This window comes from Papilio polytes, unplaced genomic scaffold, assembly GCF_000836215.1.
Source record: "Papilio polytes unplaced genomic scaffold, Ppol_1.0 DF821289.1, whole genome shotgun sequence".
NCBI classification, from domain to species: domain Eukaryota; kingdom Metazoa; phylum Arthropoda; class Insecta; order Lepidoptera; family Papilionidae; genus Papilio; species Papilio polytes.
In genome coordinates, this window is record NW_013527915.1 from 4,695,528 (window position 1) to 4,716,212 (window position 20,685).

General features: G+C 32.6%; 1 protein-coding gene across 1 annotated transcript; it reads right to left on the minus strand.

Annotated features, from left to right (window-relative positions):
• Positions 1-12,137: 12,137 nt before the first annotated feature.
• On the minus strand, positions 12,138-16,894 carry LOC106109256 (heparan sulfate glucosamine 3-O-sulfotransferase 5). Its single transcript, XM_013290671.1, has 8 exons — positions 16,866-16,894; positions 16,511-16,767; positions 14,940-15,108; positions 13,760-13,906; positions 13,259-13,474; positions 12,930-13,159; positions 12,646-12,803; positions 12,138-12,458 (listed from the first exon to the last, which is right to left on the minus strand). The coding sequence occupies exons 2-8, from the start codon at positions 16,606-16,608 to the stop codon at positions 12,253-12,255; spliced, it is 1,224 nt and encodes a 407-aa protein (XP_013146125.1). The 5' UTR covers positions 16,609-16,767; positions 16,866-16,894; the 3' UTR covers positions 12,138-12,252.
• Positions 16,895-20,685: the final 3,791 nt, after the last annotated feature.

A 20,685-nucleotide genomic window follows, 5' to 3' on the forward strand; every position in this document is an offset into this window, starting at 1 on the left:
CAAAACCACTGGATATCCAAGCTCGGTCCAGCGTTTTATATAGTCTCTATAATAATTAACTTTAAAAGTTAGTATTGTGTTATCTATACTAATATTACAAAGGAAAGATTTGTATTTATGGATTTTTGTATGTATTGAAATACCTCAAAAACTAGTTGACCGATTACAAAGATTCTTACACCATTAAAAAGCTGTTATCGCTGAGTAGCATAGGCTGTGTTTTTACATTTTTTTTAATATCTTGCGGGCGATGACGCGAGCAACAACTAGTTACTAATATTGAGAATGTCATTGTGCACGTTATAACCACGTTATTATAAAAAAAGAAATACAAGGTACCCATCGATAGAAATCTCATCCCCTTTTTTTTGTCTGCCTTCTCCCTCTTTATTCTTATTTACACAAGTCAAGTTAAAGTACTAGATTTTATTAAGGCATTTCAAATAAGTATCGCTTCTACAAAAACAAAAGGGAATCACATATTCATGGTACTGCAGATTTTTTTGTGCTGTTCGTATTGTGATTACATCCAATACTTTCGCTCGCAGGTAATGTAAAGTAATACAATAAGAATGTTATCAAGTTTTAAAGCCCTATTGGTTTTTATTGCACTGCATAAAAGTATCCGTTGGATCAATAAAAAGGGGTGCGCGACGCAATCGACTGCGGTCTTGTTTAAAATCAGACAGGATCATGTTATTGTAAATACACGGCTAGAACTTCGACATAGTTATATCTTGTTCTTATCTACACCCTTAACCATAGAGAAGCAATACGCGAATACTGATATTTTCCAGAACATTATTGAGAAGTCTTTGTTATTACATAAATACCCCATCACATTAGATTCTGTTATTTTATGACATAACTAGTTGTTCCTGTGCGGCTTCAACATTATTTATTTACATTTGTGCAATTTTCAATTGCAAATGTCACAATTCATATGCACAAATGATAACGAAGGTCTTTGGCATTGGATAACAATTACATTGCTTCCTTAATGTTGGCAGCTTGTAGTTTATGGTCCCTTTCCCATTTGAAAGTTTTTTTCCAATTTATTTACCCTCTAACTTAATAAATTGAAAATATATAGCTTAAAACATGTCGCAAGTGTAGGGCTTTTTATTAAGGAAAGAATTATCAAAAAATATGATGTGATTTCAGACATCCTACGCCATGAAGTAGTGTGTGTTTACGCTTAATTATATTAGTATAGATATAGGTTTTACTCCGTGTCGCATTTTTCATAAAAGTTATAAAAAAGTGAAACATCGTAATTTCTGGTATGTTAAGTTCATCTTTTTTTTTAATATCGGCGTTAATCGAAACGAGTTATAGATAGCAACGATGACTGGCTTAAAGATATAAATATTCAGTCTGTCAAACAGCCATTCATTCATTAGCCGTACAATTGACCTAAAATGAATATTTACAGCGTGTTAACGTATTTCTACCATATAAGCCACCCTCGCCCATGTATTTGTACACGTCATCATTACGTGAATATTTTGATATTGTTTAAAAATGTGCCTAAAATCACAATTGAAAATGTTATTTCATCCAATAGCCGATTAACCTTTCCGCTAAGAAAGACAAAAATAAAAAAAAAAAACAAAGCCGCTTGTCATCTTAATCAATCAGTCGTGAAAATTACCCAATGTCTAATTGGGCGGCAAAATTCCAACGACCTCGGTTCCCCAACTTACTTATATTTTTTACTTTTCTTATTTGGCATATTAGGTCAGGAATTTTAGGCCAAGCGTTGTGAAAATATTTGAAATGATTAATCTCGTTTGTAAAAATTGATAAATTGTAATATGAAAAGCAGACGCCTCTTGTAACCGACATTTTTGTTCGTAAACTTATTGAATTTGATGAAAGTATTGTTTACAGATGTTTTTTCGAGATGAATTTGGTTTGTTTTTCATTTACTTCTCTCGGACTTTATTCATACTGGATTTCGTATAGTAATAAAGAGGAATGATTTGTTTGTAACGAATAAATTAAACATAACCATATGATCGAATCCAAAAATCCTGCTTCCGCTAGAAAACTACATTATTAAGTAACATAGACTATACGTTTTATTTCTCGAGATTGAGTGTAAGCCGGGGTAATGTTATTCTCTGGTGGTTCACAGGACTTTTTAGAGCATAATATTATTTTCTTAATTACTAGCTAGTGCTCGTAACTTCCTTCGTGTTAAATAAAAAAATAAAAAAAGCATTGTTATTAACTGATAACGTAGCTTTTAATGGTGTGGGTATTATTAAAATCAGCCCAGTAGTTTTTGAGTTATTTCAATACAAAAAAAATACAAATATTTCATTTTTTTAATTTTAGTACAGAATCATAAAAATAATTAAAAATAAAAATTGAATTAAAACGTTTAGAGACGGAAATAAGCAATGCAAGTGATTTGGCGGAATTACCTCGCGTAATTGCCTGCTACGAGTATAGAGGTGACGCCCGCAGCGTGTAACGGTAATGCTAAATGCTAAAAGCCTTGAATGTTTTGATTATCACGATTCCAAGAGCAATCGAGCGAATGTGAAATCAGTTTTGGAACCCAAGACATTAACAAAGTAGAGTAATGCGGTGAAGAGTTGGGAGGTTTTTTTATTTTATCAAATGAAAAAAAATACCAGTAATAGTATTCTACAGACAGAAGCAGGAAATAAAAAAATATTTTTTTTTTTAATATTTGAAGTGAACATATATGGCTGACGTGAAATGTTAAAAAATATATTTAAAACTGGATGCAATGAATCTTATCTTGCACTTGATAACTAATATTTTAAATGTGTAAATTTAAATGTATGGTTGAATATTTGTTATAGTTTATAACCTAAACTGCTGTACGGATCTCGATATAATTTGACACACGTAGTGCATAGTCTGGAACAAATAGGCTATTTACTTTTGTTTTTTTATTCCAAGTGACAGAGTCGCGGATAAAAGCTAGTAGACCATTATAAAGAAACTTAAAAAGAAAAGTTTTCGTAAAATTGTCGCAATAATTCATTCGTCGTTCCATTGCTACGGATTGCGGAAGAAATTGCAAAAGGCGCTGATAACATCTCAACTCGCCCGCATATATAAAGGTCATACGGCTAAAGGTTAGAGAATTGGGTTGGCCCCGTTTTACATTTAACCCTAGCATAGAGGGGTTTTCTTTAGGTATTAACAGGTGACCTAACATTTAATTCAAAAGCTTGAATACGTTTTCGCGGTTGGTCAAGGTCACATTTAAGTATAAATAAGCAAATTAACTCAGATATGCAACTAATAGGGGTGGGTAGTGACAAAAGATTATATGCTTAGTTTATCTCAATTACATTTCTGTACTATTTTTTAACTAACGGAATTCTTGTTGATCGTCTAAAACATTTGAAATACAATAATTTCTGTAACAATTCGTAGAAAATGAATGTTTACATTTTAATGAGCACTTTGTTTTGTAATTACACACATCACTGCGACTTAACTAATTTTACAGCATCACGTTAATGTTTTGGGAAATAACTCGACGTCAGCGCAAAGTGAATTTGAGCTTGTAATTATGATGTAGCGCAGCGTTTATCAAAGTTTCGTAAATACATATAATTTGAAAAACTTAGAGCACGCACGCCTTTGACTAAAATATCGCAAAACTATTTAGTTTCATTTCGATTCCTATGAGAATATATGGAGGTGCGCACACTACTTTATTTTTAGTTGTGCAACTCTACGATTGAATGGGCTGCGAAACAATCAATAATCGTACAATAGTTGTTCGATTGTTTAGTCAATGGTATGCAAATGCTCTTAGTGTTAACTGCAAAAATCGTCATAACAATTCCATACTGTGCCGTAACGTCTATAAATATTTACGACTCTGATAATCCAGTCCCAATATTCAAATTATAAGTTCTAAATGTTTGCAAAGTCGATATTAAATTGTCCTAATGTGATAATTGCGCTTATAAATTTGACATTAGATTATTTCGAAAATATGACTATTGGGACACACGATTGTAGTCACAATATTATTCCAATAATAACCTAACAATTTGTAATGCCAACATTTTTTTTATTTAAAAACATGTGCATGTTAATTCCTTGTAACAGATTTGCACGTAAACCTGATGGTTAGTAGGTAAGGTAATCACGAAATGGGGTTATTCGAGGGCGTGCCTTAAGTTTCGATATAGCGAGGGTTCGATACCATGTCTGTAACTTAGCACTTGCTTATTGTAACTTAGCAACACAAAAGGTAATGTGACTACTAGCAGCAATATATTCCATGATGCTGCCGTGGCGTTTGTGTTGGGACATATTGACATCTTTATCACTATCTTGAAAAAAATAGAGACAATATTGATATTGAAAATATTAGTTGTCACCACGCCATCGCTTAGTATGACGTAGTGAATGAATGTACAAATTAAAGAACGATTAAATACATAAACGAGTGAATGATATGCATCCCTCCGAACCATTAAAATGTAACGAAAGGTAAAAGAATGAAACGCACGCATTATGAGGGAAAACGCAAACTTTTCTTATTAAAAAAGATTTTCATTAAATTTAAAAGAAATAAACAAATTCAATTATTCAATCTTTTCTTTTGAACGTGGCTAAAGAAAATTACATACCCTAATTAACTGCGCCGCGGTTTCTTTGTTCCAAACGTAACTTTGGCTTAGCACTTTTCAGTCGTTTAAAAGCCTCATACAACTCAAAGTGCATTGTTAATAGGCTTCGTGAAGCCAATTAGCTGGAACAAAAACTAAGTAGGCTGCTAAACGTAATTTTGTTTTAGATTCCACTTCTTATAGCTTGTTAATGTGTTAAAGCAACCAACAAATATGTTTAAACAGTTTGTCGCTAGCTTTTGATTCGTGTGTCTATATCTTTCTACTAAAATTAAAACGACAGAATTGTTTAATGAAATAATTAACAGTGATACCATTTAAAGTCCAAGTTATTATGTTTAAAACATATGTTACTAAAAATGGTTAGATTTAAAACATTAATTTTAATAGTCAAAGTGTTCCAGGTGCATAGTCATTGCTGGCTTCAGTATAACTTCCTCGAAGATGCTTATCGCATACGTTACAGCGGTGGCACATCGTGAGCACATCCAATTACTGCCCCACCTCGACTACTTTGTACATTTATATTGCAAATTGAAAAACGTTCTCTATTCCTTTTTGTTATGTAGTTCCCTATATGGTTCTGCTTACGACTTATGGTTCATTTTTTGTTTGTTGTAAATAAATCAGTTCTAGTAAATGTCACACTTTTGAACTAATCATAACTGGTGCACTGCTTTGGCCACAATTATCGTATATATATATATTTTGAGTTGTCCTTTCTGAGAGTCTCCCTTACTGACTAATTATTGACTGTATTGTTCACCTGTAAGAAATGTTCACCAGTATTCTAATCATCTACCTATTATAATGTTCGTAAGATACGGGTTTCTTACCACGATTGAATTGTTTTAGCTCCGAGCATTATATTTGTAAGAGCTACGAAAGTTTAAAATTATATATCATCTACCTATTGTCTAAATAAACACAGTGGCCTTTTTGTCAGGCCGTAGGACATTTAAAATGTAAGGAGAGCCTTGCGCCTTCTATTAGTCACATTAACACATTTATAAAAGAATATTTTCAACAGCAAATAGTCTGATAAAAGATACAATATCCTTCTATTACTCGTATAACTACCAATGTTTTAACTCTAACTCACTTACATTTAATATGGAAACTTAGTAAAATATTGCGGAAACGGAGTGCCCTCTAGCGGCGTATAATTCATTTTATTCGTCTACGTAGGCTCGCACGTTTCCTCGTATGACTTTTATTTGTGTCAGAAAACATTTACGACACAATAGAAAAAGTAACAATGTACAAAAGCTTCCTGCAAAAAACCTTTACTGCTATAAAAATGGCGCGGACAAGGATAAAAGTAATTTAATTCGAATATACTTAGTTAGAGTAAACGTGTGGACCCAAGTCACATTAAATTTACGCGAACATACTATATGCAATTGCTTGTAAACCCCATTATACGTAATTTTTGAAGAACAGTTAAAACATTAAAAAACATATCACAAGCTTTTTCTAAGAGAGTAACACAAATACAATACACACCCCAAAGCAGTCAGATTTAACGTTTCCACAACGGAAACACTTTTACAAACGTATACTGTTATCCCCGTCATACGTTTTAAATTGGCTAGACATAACAATATTTAACCAATAGCAATGCGCGGAGAAGATTATTGTAACATAAAATCATCCATAGACTATTATAACAATTCCTTGTTTTTATTAGAATGAAAAGCGTACGTGCGTGAACCCGACCGACCTCGGGGGAGTGTTTTGAATAATGTAACATTTCCGCGGTCTACTGAGTGTCGCTATAGGATGCTCAAATTTGATAAAGAACCCACCCTCCTACGACTTTATACGATGTGATAATTTTTTATTGTAAATATGAATATTCAGTCATTTCATTGCATTTTGTAATAGATGTGGGAACATTTCGTAAGTGATGTCATCAATAATTTTTTTTAAATATCTTTCTATAGAGCTTCGTTACTCAAATGGTAAAAAACAGAGCAATTTCCACGCAGATAATGAAATAAAAATCATTTATGGCCGGTTTCCCAGCTATATTTTACCATTCGTTAGTTTCTGGTTTCGATAATTTCATGAAATGCGTTTCCGAACTACGTAACTTGAGCTTTACTCCATTGAAACTTAGGACAACTTAACGCTAATGAATCACTGCGTAACGATAAAATAAATGGCAACTTCAGAAACCCAGCATAAGTAGTTAATTCATGAGATTAGCGCATAGAACACCTCATCTTTGTGGTATTAATATAGATGAAGAGTCTTTTATAATTCATAGTTTTAACAAAAGACTGTATAAGTTGGCCGACGTCCGACTCACTTTATGAGTCTAGAGCGGGGGTGCTGCTGAAACTGGTTACAGAAATAACAGCTAAACTTATGTTTTCGTCTCAAGTGTTCTTTGTCTTATTGAACGACTTTAAAATTTTAATTACCAAGTACCAAAAAATTTTAAGAACAATAACTGATTCAACACTTCCTTCTCATGAAGTTTTTAGTGTAGTTTACTTTTAGATTATTCCATTAATTATACTATACTTTTTTCATTAATTAGATTTCTGACAGTTATCGCATTCTCGCCTAAAAGCGCGCTACCCACGATAGATTTATCTGAACAATCCGATTGTTCGGATAAAAGTGAGCGTGTGTAGCAGGCTTGATGAACATATTTTAACATATTTATCATCAATTATTTTTTAAATAAAAATATAAACTAAAAATGAAAATGTAGCTACAAAACAAATCTAATAGTTAAAAGTCAATTGACATGATAACCATTTTCTGTCAAATAAAAAGGGTTCCGTGCGGACGCATCGCTTGCAGCGAAATGACTTGTAACAGGGCACCGATAACGAGCGCGTACCGCCCTCGTTAACGTTACACGAATTACAACCAGTAACCTCTGTAACACACTGCTGCAAAAAGCTTAGCTAAAGCGAAGCGAAGTTGAGATCTAGCCTTACTACACGAAACATATTTGTTGACTTTGTTTTCATGTAACATAGAGTTTATGCAATAAGTCGTTATGCCATAGTTCCGGTGCGCTTTTGCTGCTGTGTACACAGGGTTTAACGCTGTTAGATTACTGTCGACTGTACAACGACGAGTCAGTAGAGATACGATGTTGGTTATTATATCGAATAAACGAAAACGTTAACTGATGGTTAGTTGTTAAGGGTGCGGCAATATAAACATAAAGGGCATAAATTAAAGGGAGAGGCATCTTAAAATGAACCTTAGTGACATCATTTTAAACAACATTTCAACATTGATGTTTTGGTTGTGATGAGAGAATTTTTCAATATTAAAATGTATCATTTCACGAGCCGTGACAGCTAATAAAAGGCTCCATTAACTTTGGGTGCGGTTCTTGTAAGAGGTCGGCTTGTAAAAATCTCTAACGATACAACCTTAAGTAACAGGAAGACCAGAACATAAGCTTCTTAATGTTTTTTTAAATGACATTTTTATAACCTTTAAGGTCTTTTTCTGAAGCTTATTAGGATTACCGTAAGTGGGTCAAGAAGATGTCATTTGTTGATCTGGGATTGACGTCGACGTTCAAGTAATTTCCAAGAAAGATTTCCTTGTTAGTATTCAGATTTCAGAATTTTATTTTAACATAATCAAATCTCAGTGTTGTAAAATAAGTTATGAAAATTATCTCCGGAGAGTTTTAATAATTCTTGTTAGAAATAATGGCTACCAAAGAGTAAAAACAAGAAGCTATATTACAATTTTATTATTTCGTGGTTTAAATTAAAACTTCAAGCTGGGGCTCAAACTTCTTAAACATTTAAAAATTCTCCTTTTGTTATACATTTGGAATCAGTTGACATTTTGCATAATTTAGTTATTCCTTTTCACTTGGTCGTTACATTAATAATGTAGTCATCGTAAATGGTATGAAGCGAAGTTCATAGTTAGTTTTTTGTCTTTTTATTTTACTTTTTTTACAATAACATTTTATATAGACTTTTTGATCGTTATTTTTATACTCTATGGCTTCATATTTCTTATACCATTTCTGTGCTAAGATTTTTAATGCCAAGTCTAATAACTACAAAAAGGAAACACCATTTTCAATACTTTTAATGTTTATTGAAGAAGTACAATTTACACAAGTAAAGAAAGTTTAAGAGGATATTTACAAGTATGTTTTTTTATCAAATAGGTTGACGAAATACTTGAAACTTATTGAATAAACTTTATTAAGCTTAGAGTCGGTATACACGGACTGCTTTAAAAGGTAGGTATTGACGGATTCAAATAGATAGTTTTGGCAATACACAGTCGTAGTTACTAAAGGTACGTAGAGTAGTCCGTTTATATCAGCCCTAAATAAATAAACAACACTAAAATTATTCTAATAACAATGCAAAAGGAAAACAAAGAGAAAGTCTACAAAAACATTAGATTTGTCAAAAAACATTTACATTAACCGATTCTTAATTTTTAAAAACGATTGTAATCTTAAATAATTTTTTTGATACAAAATTATTGCCCTAATTCGAAATTTAACTACGTTTTATGAAAGTGCACAACATTTAACAGTGATTAAATTATCTATTTACTAGTAAATTAGCACTAAACAATAAAATAATCTTAGTATTAAAAAGATTGACTTAATAAATGTAAACATCTAATTTAATCTAATAAAAAACTTAACATTACTTAATTGATTTTGATATGCTTGATATTCTTGTGTTCACATCTTGCTGAAGTATTGACAAATCATTTTAAATGGTATATACCGTTTTTACTCGTACTACAGTTGCATTCAAACTTTACGGGAGCTCGGAATCCGTACACGCAACTTTTGGATAAACGGGACGTAAATCGTTCCGTGGATGGGATCGTCCGTGCATATTACATTACACTAAGAAAAAGTCGAATGTTATAATACGACATATAGTTAGTTATTTTTAATGTTAAAATGAAATTTTCGAGCTGTATTCATGCGATTGCTGCTAGACGCGTCATTCTGCTTTGCTGCCCAAATGACCTATTATACTAATATTGTGTTACTATAAATTCAATTGATGGAACATTCAGGGTTTTTAAATGTCGTGTATACTTCAGCAAAATTGTAAACATCACTCCAAATAAATTGGAAGTTAATTTTACAAAGGTACAATTCATCACACAATTTGTTAATAAATCACAATTATAATAATGTTGTGTGCACGTGCTTATTTTATGATTTTTTTTAATAATTTCGAAATACAAAAAACATGTAAATATTCGTTGATTCTGAATTGGATTTGGAAGCTTTTAATTTGGGGGAAAAAAATACGAAGTTGCCAAAATGCCTCCGTGGTGATTTACTTCTGATCAGCGCTTCCTTAGATCGTCTCCCGTATTACCTATGGACATTTTATGCTAAATAGGTATTACTTAGACTTATTCACCTAGCTCTTCAGTCTTGGACGTTACACTTAAATAGAATATTCCTAAAACCCGCGTCGAATGTTATAATTTAAAAATTGTGTTTTCAATTTGAGTTTTCACTGCAGGAACACTTGTCGACAAACATTTATTACCTTGGTAAAACATTCAATGAAAATTAGAAATTATATTCATACATCTCAATAGGTGACAATGTCATTTCTTGTCTAAGTTTTACTGTATTAACTATTATAAAAATGTAAGACAGTTTAGATAAACACGCGATTTATGCTTTGATCGCCACTGATTGATATTTTGTCAATATTATATTTATTATCATAAACAAGAGCTCTGTCCTGTTCTAGTAATACTTCCATGATTGCAAGTCTCAAAATGACATGACATGACAAACCTTAGCAATCTTTCTCGATGTTGGCAGCAACTTATGGTCTCTTACTCATATTAGGGTTTTTATCCAAAATATTTACCTAAGTTTAATGGCGTGAAAATATATAGCCCAAAGCGTGACGTAAGTGTAGAGCTTTTTATTCAAAGAAGAATTATTCAAAAACGTGTTGTAATTGTTGACATCTTGGGCAACATAGTAGTGTGTGTTTACGCTTTATTATAATAGTATAGATATGTATAACCATAATGCTTTCGATACAAGTGCTTGTTAATTTCCATCAAGATCGCTTTTCACAATCCTATGCATAACGTTTCAATAGTAAAAAAATCCGCGTTCAGAACTAGAATCACAATGTAAACGTTTACGTATGATTACGCTAATATGGAATTAATATCTATTTTTTCATTGAAAGTTCCTCAGTGTTTATATTGTAATTACAAATATATCTCTTTGTATTAAGTCTGCGATTAATGTGTTATAAAGGTAAAATATATATTAAACTAGCTTTCGCCCGCGATTCCGTCCGCGTGGAATTTATAAAACGAAAGTAGCCTCTGTGTTCTTTCAGACTATCCTCTACATCTATACCAAATTTTATCGAAATCCGTTCAGCCGCTTAGGTTATAAACTCTAACAAACATCCATCCATCTATATAAAATTTTACATTTATAATATTAGTATGAAGTATGATAATTTAATTAGTTGCAAAATAAATAAGTAAATTATACTTTCTCATTTCAATTCCATTATACAAGTGTTCCAGCAGTGAAAACTTACTGTAATAAACCAGTGACGTTTTTGTTTTTATTTTCGTTATTGATTTTACTGTTTGATTTTACATTCACACAAATATAAGTAAAGATATTTCATATAATTATAAAACACTCAGAAGAAAATTTTTTGGAGCTCTATAATTGCCTTTATATGACCTAATGAAGATAATTTAACATAACAACTACGTACATTTAAATATCGTTCAAGTATATTTTTGGACATAATGAAATATTTCCTAAGATAGAGAAAAATCACATTTACATAACATAAATACAAACAGTCACACAACACGATTTACAACATCTATAGAAGGAAGCGAAAATATACGCCGCTTAATTCAGTTAACATTATTTTAATATTACTTCATAATTTTCTTATATAACTATAAAAAATGAATCGTTTCTAGTAATGAAATTATCACGAACAGGTAAATTCATACTCTGTATATCTAACCAACATTGTATAAGGTTGCACACTTAATAATAATGTATAAAAATATATTGCTCAGGGTTCCAGTGGGTCGGTTTATCAAATCAGTACATTGCTGTAAAACCTGCAACACACCTTCATTTTTAAATGTCTAGCACGACTTTTAATAACTCTGCAGTTAAGACTCAACGTGTGTAGCAGGCCTTAATGCTTGTAGATTATTTCTATTTTAAGGCTGAATGTATAATAAATAATATTACTAATAGTCAATCCAACAGATGCTCTTCGTTCATATAACACTTGTTCCCTTTCTTACACGCTGCCGAAAATAATTTAAAATGCTAACTTGTACTAAATATCTAATTTTTTTAATCCGAAAAAATACAAAATTTTCTAAAATAACAACACAACTATAAATAAGCGATAGCAAATATCCATTTAAAATACATAATTAAGTATATTTAAATTCATCTTTACTATAAATAAATAATCCAAGTGCCTTACCTATTCGTAAATTTATGTATAATCATTTAAAAATCTTATATTAATGATATGTTTTGATATGTACTCGTATATAACATTGATATGTATTTTCATCACATAGTTATAGTTAATATTCTTCAATCCTCAGGCCATCCTAGATCTTCACCTACTAGGTCATAAAACCGTTGATTGTGCTGGACGAAAAACTTACGAAGTTTGGTGACAACGGCTGGGTCAACTCTCGGATGCTTTCGACCTTTCGTTTCTCTTAGACATTTGTCTGTCGTATCGTTGCGCAAACAGTAAAAACCTTTCGTTTCATTGAAGTAGAAATTCTTCCTACCTATAGACGAAAATATATCAATGGAAATAAATAATAAAATACATCACATTAAAAAATAAACTTGATAAGAAGTACCTTCATAAATTCGTATCTTTGAAACTATTATCAGCATTTAAATTGAATACTGGTTAACTTTGTCAAAAGCATCATTACGCGAAATATTTCTTTTTACAAGTATAATATTTACCTATTTTATGCTCGAGTCCAAGGAATTTCTCGATGCGACGCAACTGCGGTACTGGATCCTCGATCAATTGATCCCCATTCACCACCAGGATCTGTTCCCTCGGGAACACTTCGAGCCATCGGTGCAGGTAAGCGTGGTACAGTGATATAGCTATCGGCCTACAAACACATTACAACAGTTTAGAAAATAAATGTGTCGTATCCCTTTACTTGTCGCCGACAATCTACTGAAAATTATATACGGTTGGAATTGCGAGCTACCATTAAGTTTGAATAACACTATACCTATAAGCAACATTGATAGATCCATCCGGTGATATAGCGAGATGTTCGAACGGTTTGGCAGCATCGAGCCCTTGGTGTGGCGTGTGGCCCGCGGCAAGAGCGTGAGCGGGCGCGGATGGCGTCGCGCGACTGCGTAACTGCGTGTAATCGGATATTGCACGCGTCACTGGCTCCCTTACAATTAGCAGCAAACGCACCGAAGAATTCATTGCTCGTACTCGTTCTGGTACCTATGATACAAAGAACAAATTAAAAATCAACGTTTATATTCTGATATTATTTAATTGGTTAATAATTGTTATAACTAAATTTAAATTGATCATTATTACCTCCGGTGTAACGAAGTAACTGGGACTCTTTTCAATAGTTATTTGGCCTTTGAAAGAAAGCGGCATTTTACTTCTGTACCAATCGAGCCCAAGAGCGTAATTTTCGTCTCTGTCAAAGAAGTGAACTTCGCCTGACGCTTTTTGTACCATCGGATGTAGATACAGCATTTCCAAGAGGGCTCTTGTACCACATTTTCGTACGCCGATAATCAAAGCCTGTCAATGGATAAAATCACAACATGGAAATATTATAACATTTGTAATTAACAATTAGTAACAATTATTTCCCTAATCTTAACTAAAAAGTCTCGTTAGCAATGATTTGTTTTTTCTACGATAATCAAGTTCTAAATTCAAATTAGTTAACAGACTCCTTTCGAAATTCGAAATTTAAACCAGTTGACGCTAGCCATCATGGCTGCCGGTGTGTTTTGTCTCTTATCTCGAAGAGAGAAAAAAATGATTAAAAACCAAATTAAAAAGTAATTAAAATACTGATACCTGTGGTAGTCTACGGACAGGCCGAGGCGGTCTCGGAAGTTTGAGTCGTTTCCTCAATGACATCGGATGATTAATAGTGCGCGTGTTCATTTGTTGGTTTTCAAGGAGATTATTATTTTCATGCGCTGCTGATACCATACTCGCTGCCTACACCAAGTTAGTATAAAAATTACATTTTACAAAGAATTTAGTTAAAACAAACCTTTTTTTTAATATTTGTCATTATTAAGATTTGAAGACGGAAGTGCGGGAATAAAAAAACACATGGCGGTTAATTTTTCTTAATAGTCTCAATTATAATTAAAGTAATTCATAACAATTACTTAGAAAGTAACCTTAGAAAATTAAATACCTAGGCAAGGTTATCGAAAACAGAATACTTTTAAGCTGTTTGAAAATTGCAAGGTTGTCTTCTAGCCTTTAATAATCGAATCACCTTAATAGCATGGCATTTCCATTGGTAGCTTTGTAATCGATACTTCTATGGGCCCAGTATAATGATCGTCGTAATAATTGAAGTGTACACATAATTGATTCGCGTAGGGTTGTGTGCATAAAGTATACAGGCATTAAGTCCCCTCCCCATGTGGTGTGGTTAATTGAATGTCAACGTTATTAACATTTTGTGTATCGTTGAGGCGAATCGATTAAAATACTTGATTGAACACGTATTACGTTCCATATTACATTACGTATTCCATTATATTGATTAAAACAAGACATCAGGAATAGTACTTTATTGTTTTTTTAATAATTAAAAAGTTAACCTTAAAAATTTTATCGATTTATTAAATTCAGACTTAGGGTACGACGAAAGGAAATTAATAAGATATAAAGTACACCAAACTATCGCACAACTGTTTGGTCTAGCTTTAATTCCTAAGGTTACAATGACGTTGCACACAACTCGATTTTTAGTTGTGCAGTTGAATTGGCTGCGAAACAACCGACAATCGCACAAGAGGTGTGCGATTATCGATTGTCGACCTTTTACAAAACTAACATCTGTTAGTTGCCCGCGCTTAGTTAACATTTATTTTATTTAACAAAGCGACGTTCCAATAACAATCATTAAGGAGTTCCTTAGTGCGGATTTAATATAAAAATCTACTCTTAACTTAATTAATAATTACGTGACTCAAACTGTACAATGCCTTGTTATATTTGGATGTAACATTACCTGTATACTGTACAACGCACTGTCATACAATACATGGAATGTCAGGAATAGTGACAGTAGCGTGACAGAGAGCAGGGCCGCGGCGAGCTTGGGCCGCGACACGCCCACCACAAGCACGCAGTCCGCCAGCTCGCCTTCCGCGGGACGGAACGACGAGCGTGGTAACCATCTGTGTGCAGTAGATAACATTTACTTCCTTCCCTTTACGCTTGTTATCCAATTAGTTCGATAATTGTCAGTCACATACACATGTTAAACTTTCCTTGTGTTTGTACCCTATACGTTTATTAACGTTTTCTGGCAACATTATATGTGAATTCCAGAGGGGATTCCTTGTATTTTTTATAACTTTACGTGGTTACAATTTAGTGACTGGTATATACATGAAAATTAATCTTGTTATTACGTTTGTTCTGTACCGTAACAATTCTCAATTGGGCCTCGCAATTGTATTTGTTTAACATGATTGGATTGATATTTGATATATTAAATGTGATTTCGAAAAGTTGTAAGGATTCGGGACCAAAACCCGACATTACCTTACAAATATGTTAGAGCACTGCTTAGTAGTAACAATAACGTGTTAGTGACAAGCATCTTTCCCCTTTCGTCTCCTCCTGTTCCTTTAACTAACCCATAGCTATCAAAATCAAATATCGTGCTGGCTACTTGCGCGCCAGGTACTGGAATGCCAGTTAGCTTTGAGTAAACTATCGCTCAACTTTTTGGTCTTGCTTTGAATTCTATATGTCTATATTGCCGTGTGCACACTACTCCATTTTTAGTTATGCAACTAAAATTTTGAATGGACTGCGAAACAATCGACAATCGCACTTTAGTTGGGCGATAGTTTAGTCAACGGTATGCGCCATCTTACGCGTGCTTATAACTAGCACATGCCAGTAGCTAGCATGCAAGGCTCGTGTATTCCCGCCCTAACTGTATTTGCCTATCGGAATCAGATTAGAAAGCAATCAAACTAATAAGCAGCCGCAAAAGTAATAACATTTCACACCGTTACCTGAGAACGGTATGGAAAAATTAACGTGGAAATAAAACTTAACCAACATACAATTAAGGTTATAAAAAGAAAATTACACTCATCAAAAACTACACTCTGTAATAAAATATACTTTATGAATAACTAATTTCATTCGCTTTACTTAATTTAACTTAAATTCATTTTTTCATTTATAAAATTAACAAAATGTTATTTTCATAAACACAGTGGGCATGAAGATAACTACCCCTTCAATAGTTTAAAATTTTTAAATAGACATAAAAACTTTTACGTATGAGAACACAATAATGTTGCCAAGGGCAGATGCCCTTCTTGGATTAGTCTAAAACGTCGTCTAACAACGCCCGTAATTTTTACTAACATAGTTAAATAATTTACTGCAATTTAAGATGTCTGTGACAGTTTTAATCTATGTATCTTTCACACTAATAACTACTAACATATTATGTAACATTGTTATTTATTCGTATATCATCTAGCACATTTTCTAAGCTGTTCATTTCATGACCTACTTGTATAATAAATAAGTAAGAAAATAAAGTATACTAACAATATGTCGAGTGGCAGAGACTGCGAGCAGCTTTTGTACGACGCCTCAGCTCGGTGATACTTGCCCGGGAGAGACTGATTCATCTGAATACGATCCATGAGATATCCATTGACCGTATATGTTAAGACGTGTTATATCAAACTATATACATTTTAATTCTGATATATCTTCTAATATAGGTGAGAGCTTAGCCTCTGATATGTATGTGTTCATTCTATCCTTTATCTCATTTTATTTTGTATAATTTTGATAACAATCTGAAACAAATGCTTTGAAAATCAAATCATAAACACTAAAGTAATTTATTTAAAAGTGAGTGACCATTAAAGGTATAGTGATAGTCTTTCTGACTTACCACGCCGGGAACTCCGCATTACTTGCACCTGAAAATAAAAAAAAGTTTTCGTTAATTTCAACAAGGAAATTAAGAGTTCTCTAAATTTGGAAATAGTTCTTGCGTTTAACGTAATGTATTGCTGCGGATTACTTTAGCTAGCTTCATATATGTCAGCAATCAGTCTTTATTAATTTATTAAACAGTAGTCGCGCCGACATTCAAGCCCTAAAATTATCTGTGATTAGTGTGTTACAAATGTACAGCTTTCTTCATACATAATTCAGTTCCAAGTTAACGAAAACAGTGTTTAGGCGAAACAATGCTAATGGGAGAAACGTGTATAAATCAAGGCCGCCCATTTGAAATGGACACTTAACACGTCTGCAATATTTCACAAGCTATAACGATACTCTTATCTGAATCGATAAACCATCCACCATCTTGTCACATTAGAATAGAATAGATTGGTATTGACTTATGAATATCGATTATTAAAACTTTATTAACCTGTCATTACACTTGTGGTAACCACTAAATTAAGCTAAGCTAAGTTAAGTTAAGCTGTCACTTGCAGTAATGTAATGAAAATTAAAAACGATTTTCTAATATAAATATTTCTATTAAAGATTTTCAAATACATTTAAAAGTTAAGAACGAAAATTCTTAACGAGTTCTTTAAAACACGCTTTGAAAGAACGTCAAAGGCTACCGAAGTTACGAAAAATAAAACTTTCTAAATGAGAAGTTGGACGAATCTTTATTTTAAATGGAAACTACAATACCGCACTGAAGTTTGAAATTGCACTTGGCGTTAAACTTTCATTTATATAATGGAAGTAAAATATATTGAATATGTTAAGATCGGATAATAGGACAAATAAGCTAGGGACCAATTTTATCGAAATTGTTACCGATATCGATGAACATACGCAACACTAGAGGAACCACAAATATTCTTGCCTCTAAGTATGTCGAATTGTTTCAGAAATTATCGTAATGTAACGTGTATTTTTAAAGAAATAAATTACACCTCTGGGTACATATTCTGAAACGTCGTACTAGAATGGAATACACGTTAGATTTGCCGAAACGATTGTTGTAAGATTGATTCGAACAATTCATAGAAACGTCCGTATTACATGCATAGTGCAGGGTCGCGGGGCAGCGGAGGCGGGGATGAAGGCCGTGTCAAGGCCGGAATGCACTATCCACCGATATACAAGGGCAGACCCAATCGTTCACATGACGTCTATTTCAAGATTATACTCGTATATCGAGATATAAAATTCAACGTACATTTTCCGAATGCGGATCTCGAGTTTTCGATCAATTGAGTTACACTCGCATACCTGTTTATATACGACTATCAAATTTAACATTCAGAATATGTGTATCTAAAGTTTATGTGAAGGCTTATAACCTAATAAACTACTTATCTATGACCGTTAATTTATACAAAATATAACACGAACCCTTCCAGATCCGACTTTCTGTCACAAAAAAAACATCTTTTGATATAAAATTTGTTTTAATTTGGCTTTATACCAGAAAAATCCAATATCTCAAGACTTTATGAAGCAGACGTGACAAGGGGTTCACCATACACCGACTAAACGGTTAAATCCACAATATTTTATAGAACCATAACCTTTACTTAAAGATATTGATTGTACGGGATTTCTCGATAGATTCGGTTCCTTTCAGGTGGAGAAATTCGTTGCTTAAGAAAAGCATCTTGTATAAAATTGTAAATATTGTGAATATCACCGAAGGCTTCTTTTGCCGAAAGTTCTACCCAAAATACGTTCTTTTCCCTCTTAGCCTCTTCGAAAAATAAATATAACAAAACACCAACGCTAATTTAAAATATAAGAATCAATTATAAAAATCTTCGTGAAAGTAAAATACTAAATTATTCAAAGAAAACATTTCATGAAATAAAGTGAAGGTAACTTAAGGAAATTGTCAAATATTGTTTAAGAAAGTTTTTAAATAAAGGCATTTTTAATTTTTTTTTTTATAAAAACAATAAAGTTCAAATTTTGTAAATTCATTACAGGATTGAAATTTAAGAATTCATATCTTTCCCTCAGTTTAGAGTCGCCTGTAAAATAGGAATGTAACCTAATTAAGGAATAAAATTTGCCCACCAAAGTCCCGTTTTACGAGTCGTAAAAGCGCGAATTATGGGATATAACGCGAACATGCTCCAAATTTTTATATCAGTTTTCTGTTGTATCTTTTTAACTTATTAACTTTGAGGTTTATAAATTCAGAACAATTGAAAATGTCCCTATCGACTTCTCACATAACCTGCTTAAATATTTTAAACCTATGAAATTGTTAATGCGTTTTTAACCTGTAGGATGATCAGTAAAAAATAACTTTGAATGTCAGCTTTCTTATCGACATTGATCATTCAGTGAACTGCCGAAAGTGTGACGTCATATACAATAGCACTTCAAGCCTTTGTTAGTCTTCGCTAAGATGCAGTTCATTGTAAAGAAAAGGTTAAGTTAGCAAACGAACAGAGGGGATTGGAAGGTCGTCTTGTTCATTAAACCTTCATAGATAATATATAAGAAACATTCTAGGCAATTTTAGAGCCAACAAACACGCACAGCTTCAAGCAGTAACGGTACATTGATTAGCTTACACAGTTCGGGACGTTGTTGCTAATATGCCGCCGGTTGTACGGCAGTTTACATTGCGTTGCAACTTTTCAGTCCCTTTGATTACCTTTTAAGACTACTCTTGTCCGTCTTGAGAGAAGTCAGCTTAATATCCTAGTGTACGATAAACATACGATATTATTAATGCAAACCAATCATCGATATACATGTAAATGTTATTTATTAGGGTAAACAAATCCCTAAAGACAAACGTGCTATAAAATATATCAGTAGTAAGAGGTATTGTGTTTGTCTTCTGTATTATTATGACATCATAAACCTCGGCGTGAATGGGGACACTCAATTTGTACTGTCCCAAACTTATGTTACGATATCCTTCGAGTTAATATCAGAGATAACCTTTGTGCTTAGATAAATAAATATGTACTACTAATATTGGCAATAAAGATTTAGAACTCAAAAACTATTAAACTAAAAATTAGGACCCATAAACAAGCTCTTCTGTCAAAGAGTAACACTGAGCTAGGTATGACATACAGTTTTAATGCTATATGTAGTAAATACAAGTTAATTTTATAAGTTTTCCATCATTTAAATAGGCAAGAATTGTAATAACATTTTGAACAAAAAACGATAAGTAACGATTAAACTTTTAACATGATTCACATTATAACATTCTAGAGAACAATCAAAGTTTTTTTTGTGTCCATATCTATTTTTATAAAAGAACTTTAATAACGTTCATCCTTTGTTAAAGCAATAAAATAAAAGGATTGCTGTGGTTTGTAAAATTTTAATGCTTTTCATTTACTTCGTTTTATTTTGAAAAGGTTGCACCATTGTTGGTAATAATGAAGTAAGAGGCTTTCGCTTTATAAAAATAACCCAGAATTTCAGAAATAAAATCACTTATGCAGTCTTTATTCCATTGAATTAAAAGACGTATTATTCGAGTTTTTCTTTTATAATTTCAGTATTACAAACGAAATAAATAGTCTTTTGATATGTTTTGATTTTTTTTAGCCAATTTCTCAATGACAGTATTATTTTTACTAAAATTTTTGCAGTGAAAACACAATAATAGACATTTTTGACCGACTTCCCAAAAGAAGGAGGTATTCAATTCGACGGTGTTACGGCATAACTCCGCCGCTAGTGGACCGATTTGGATAATTCTTTTTCTATCCGAAAGCTAATGCTTGCAG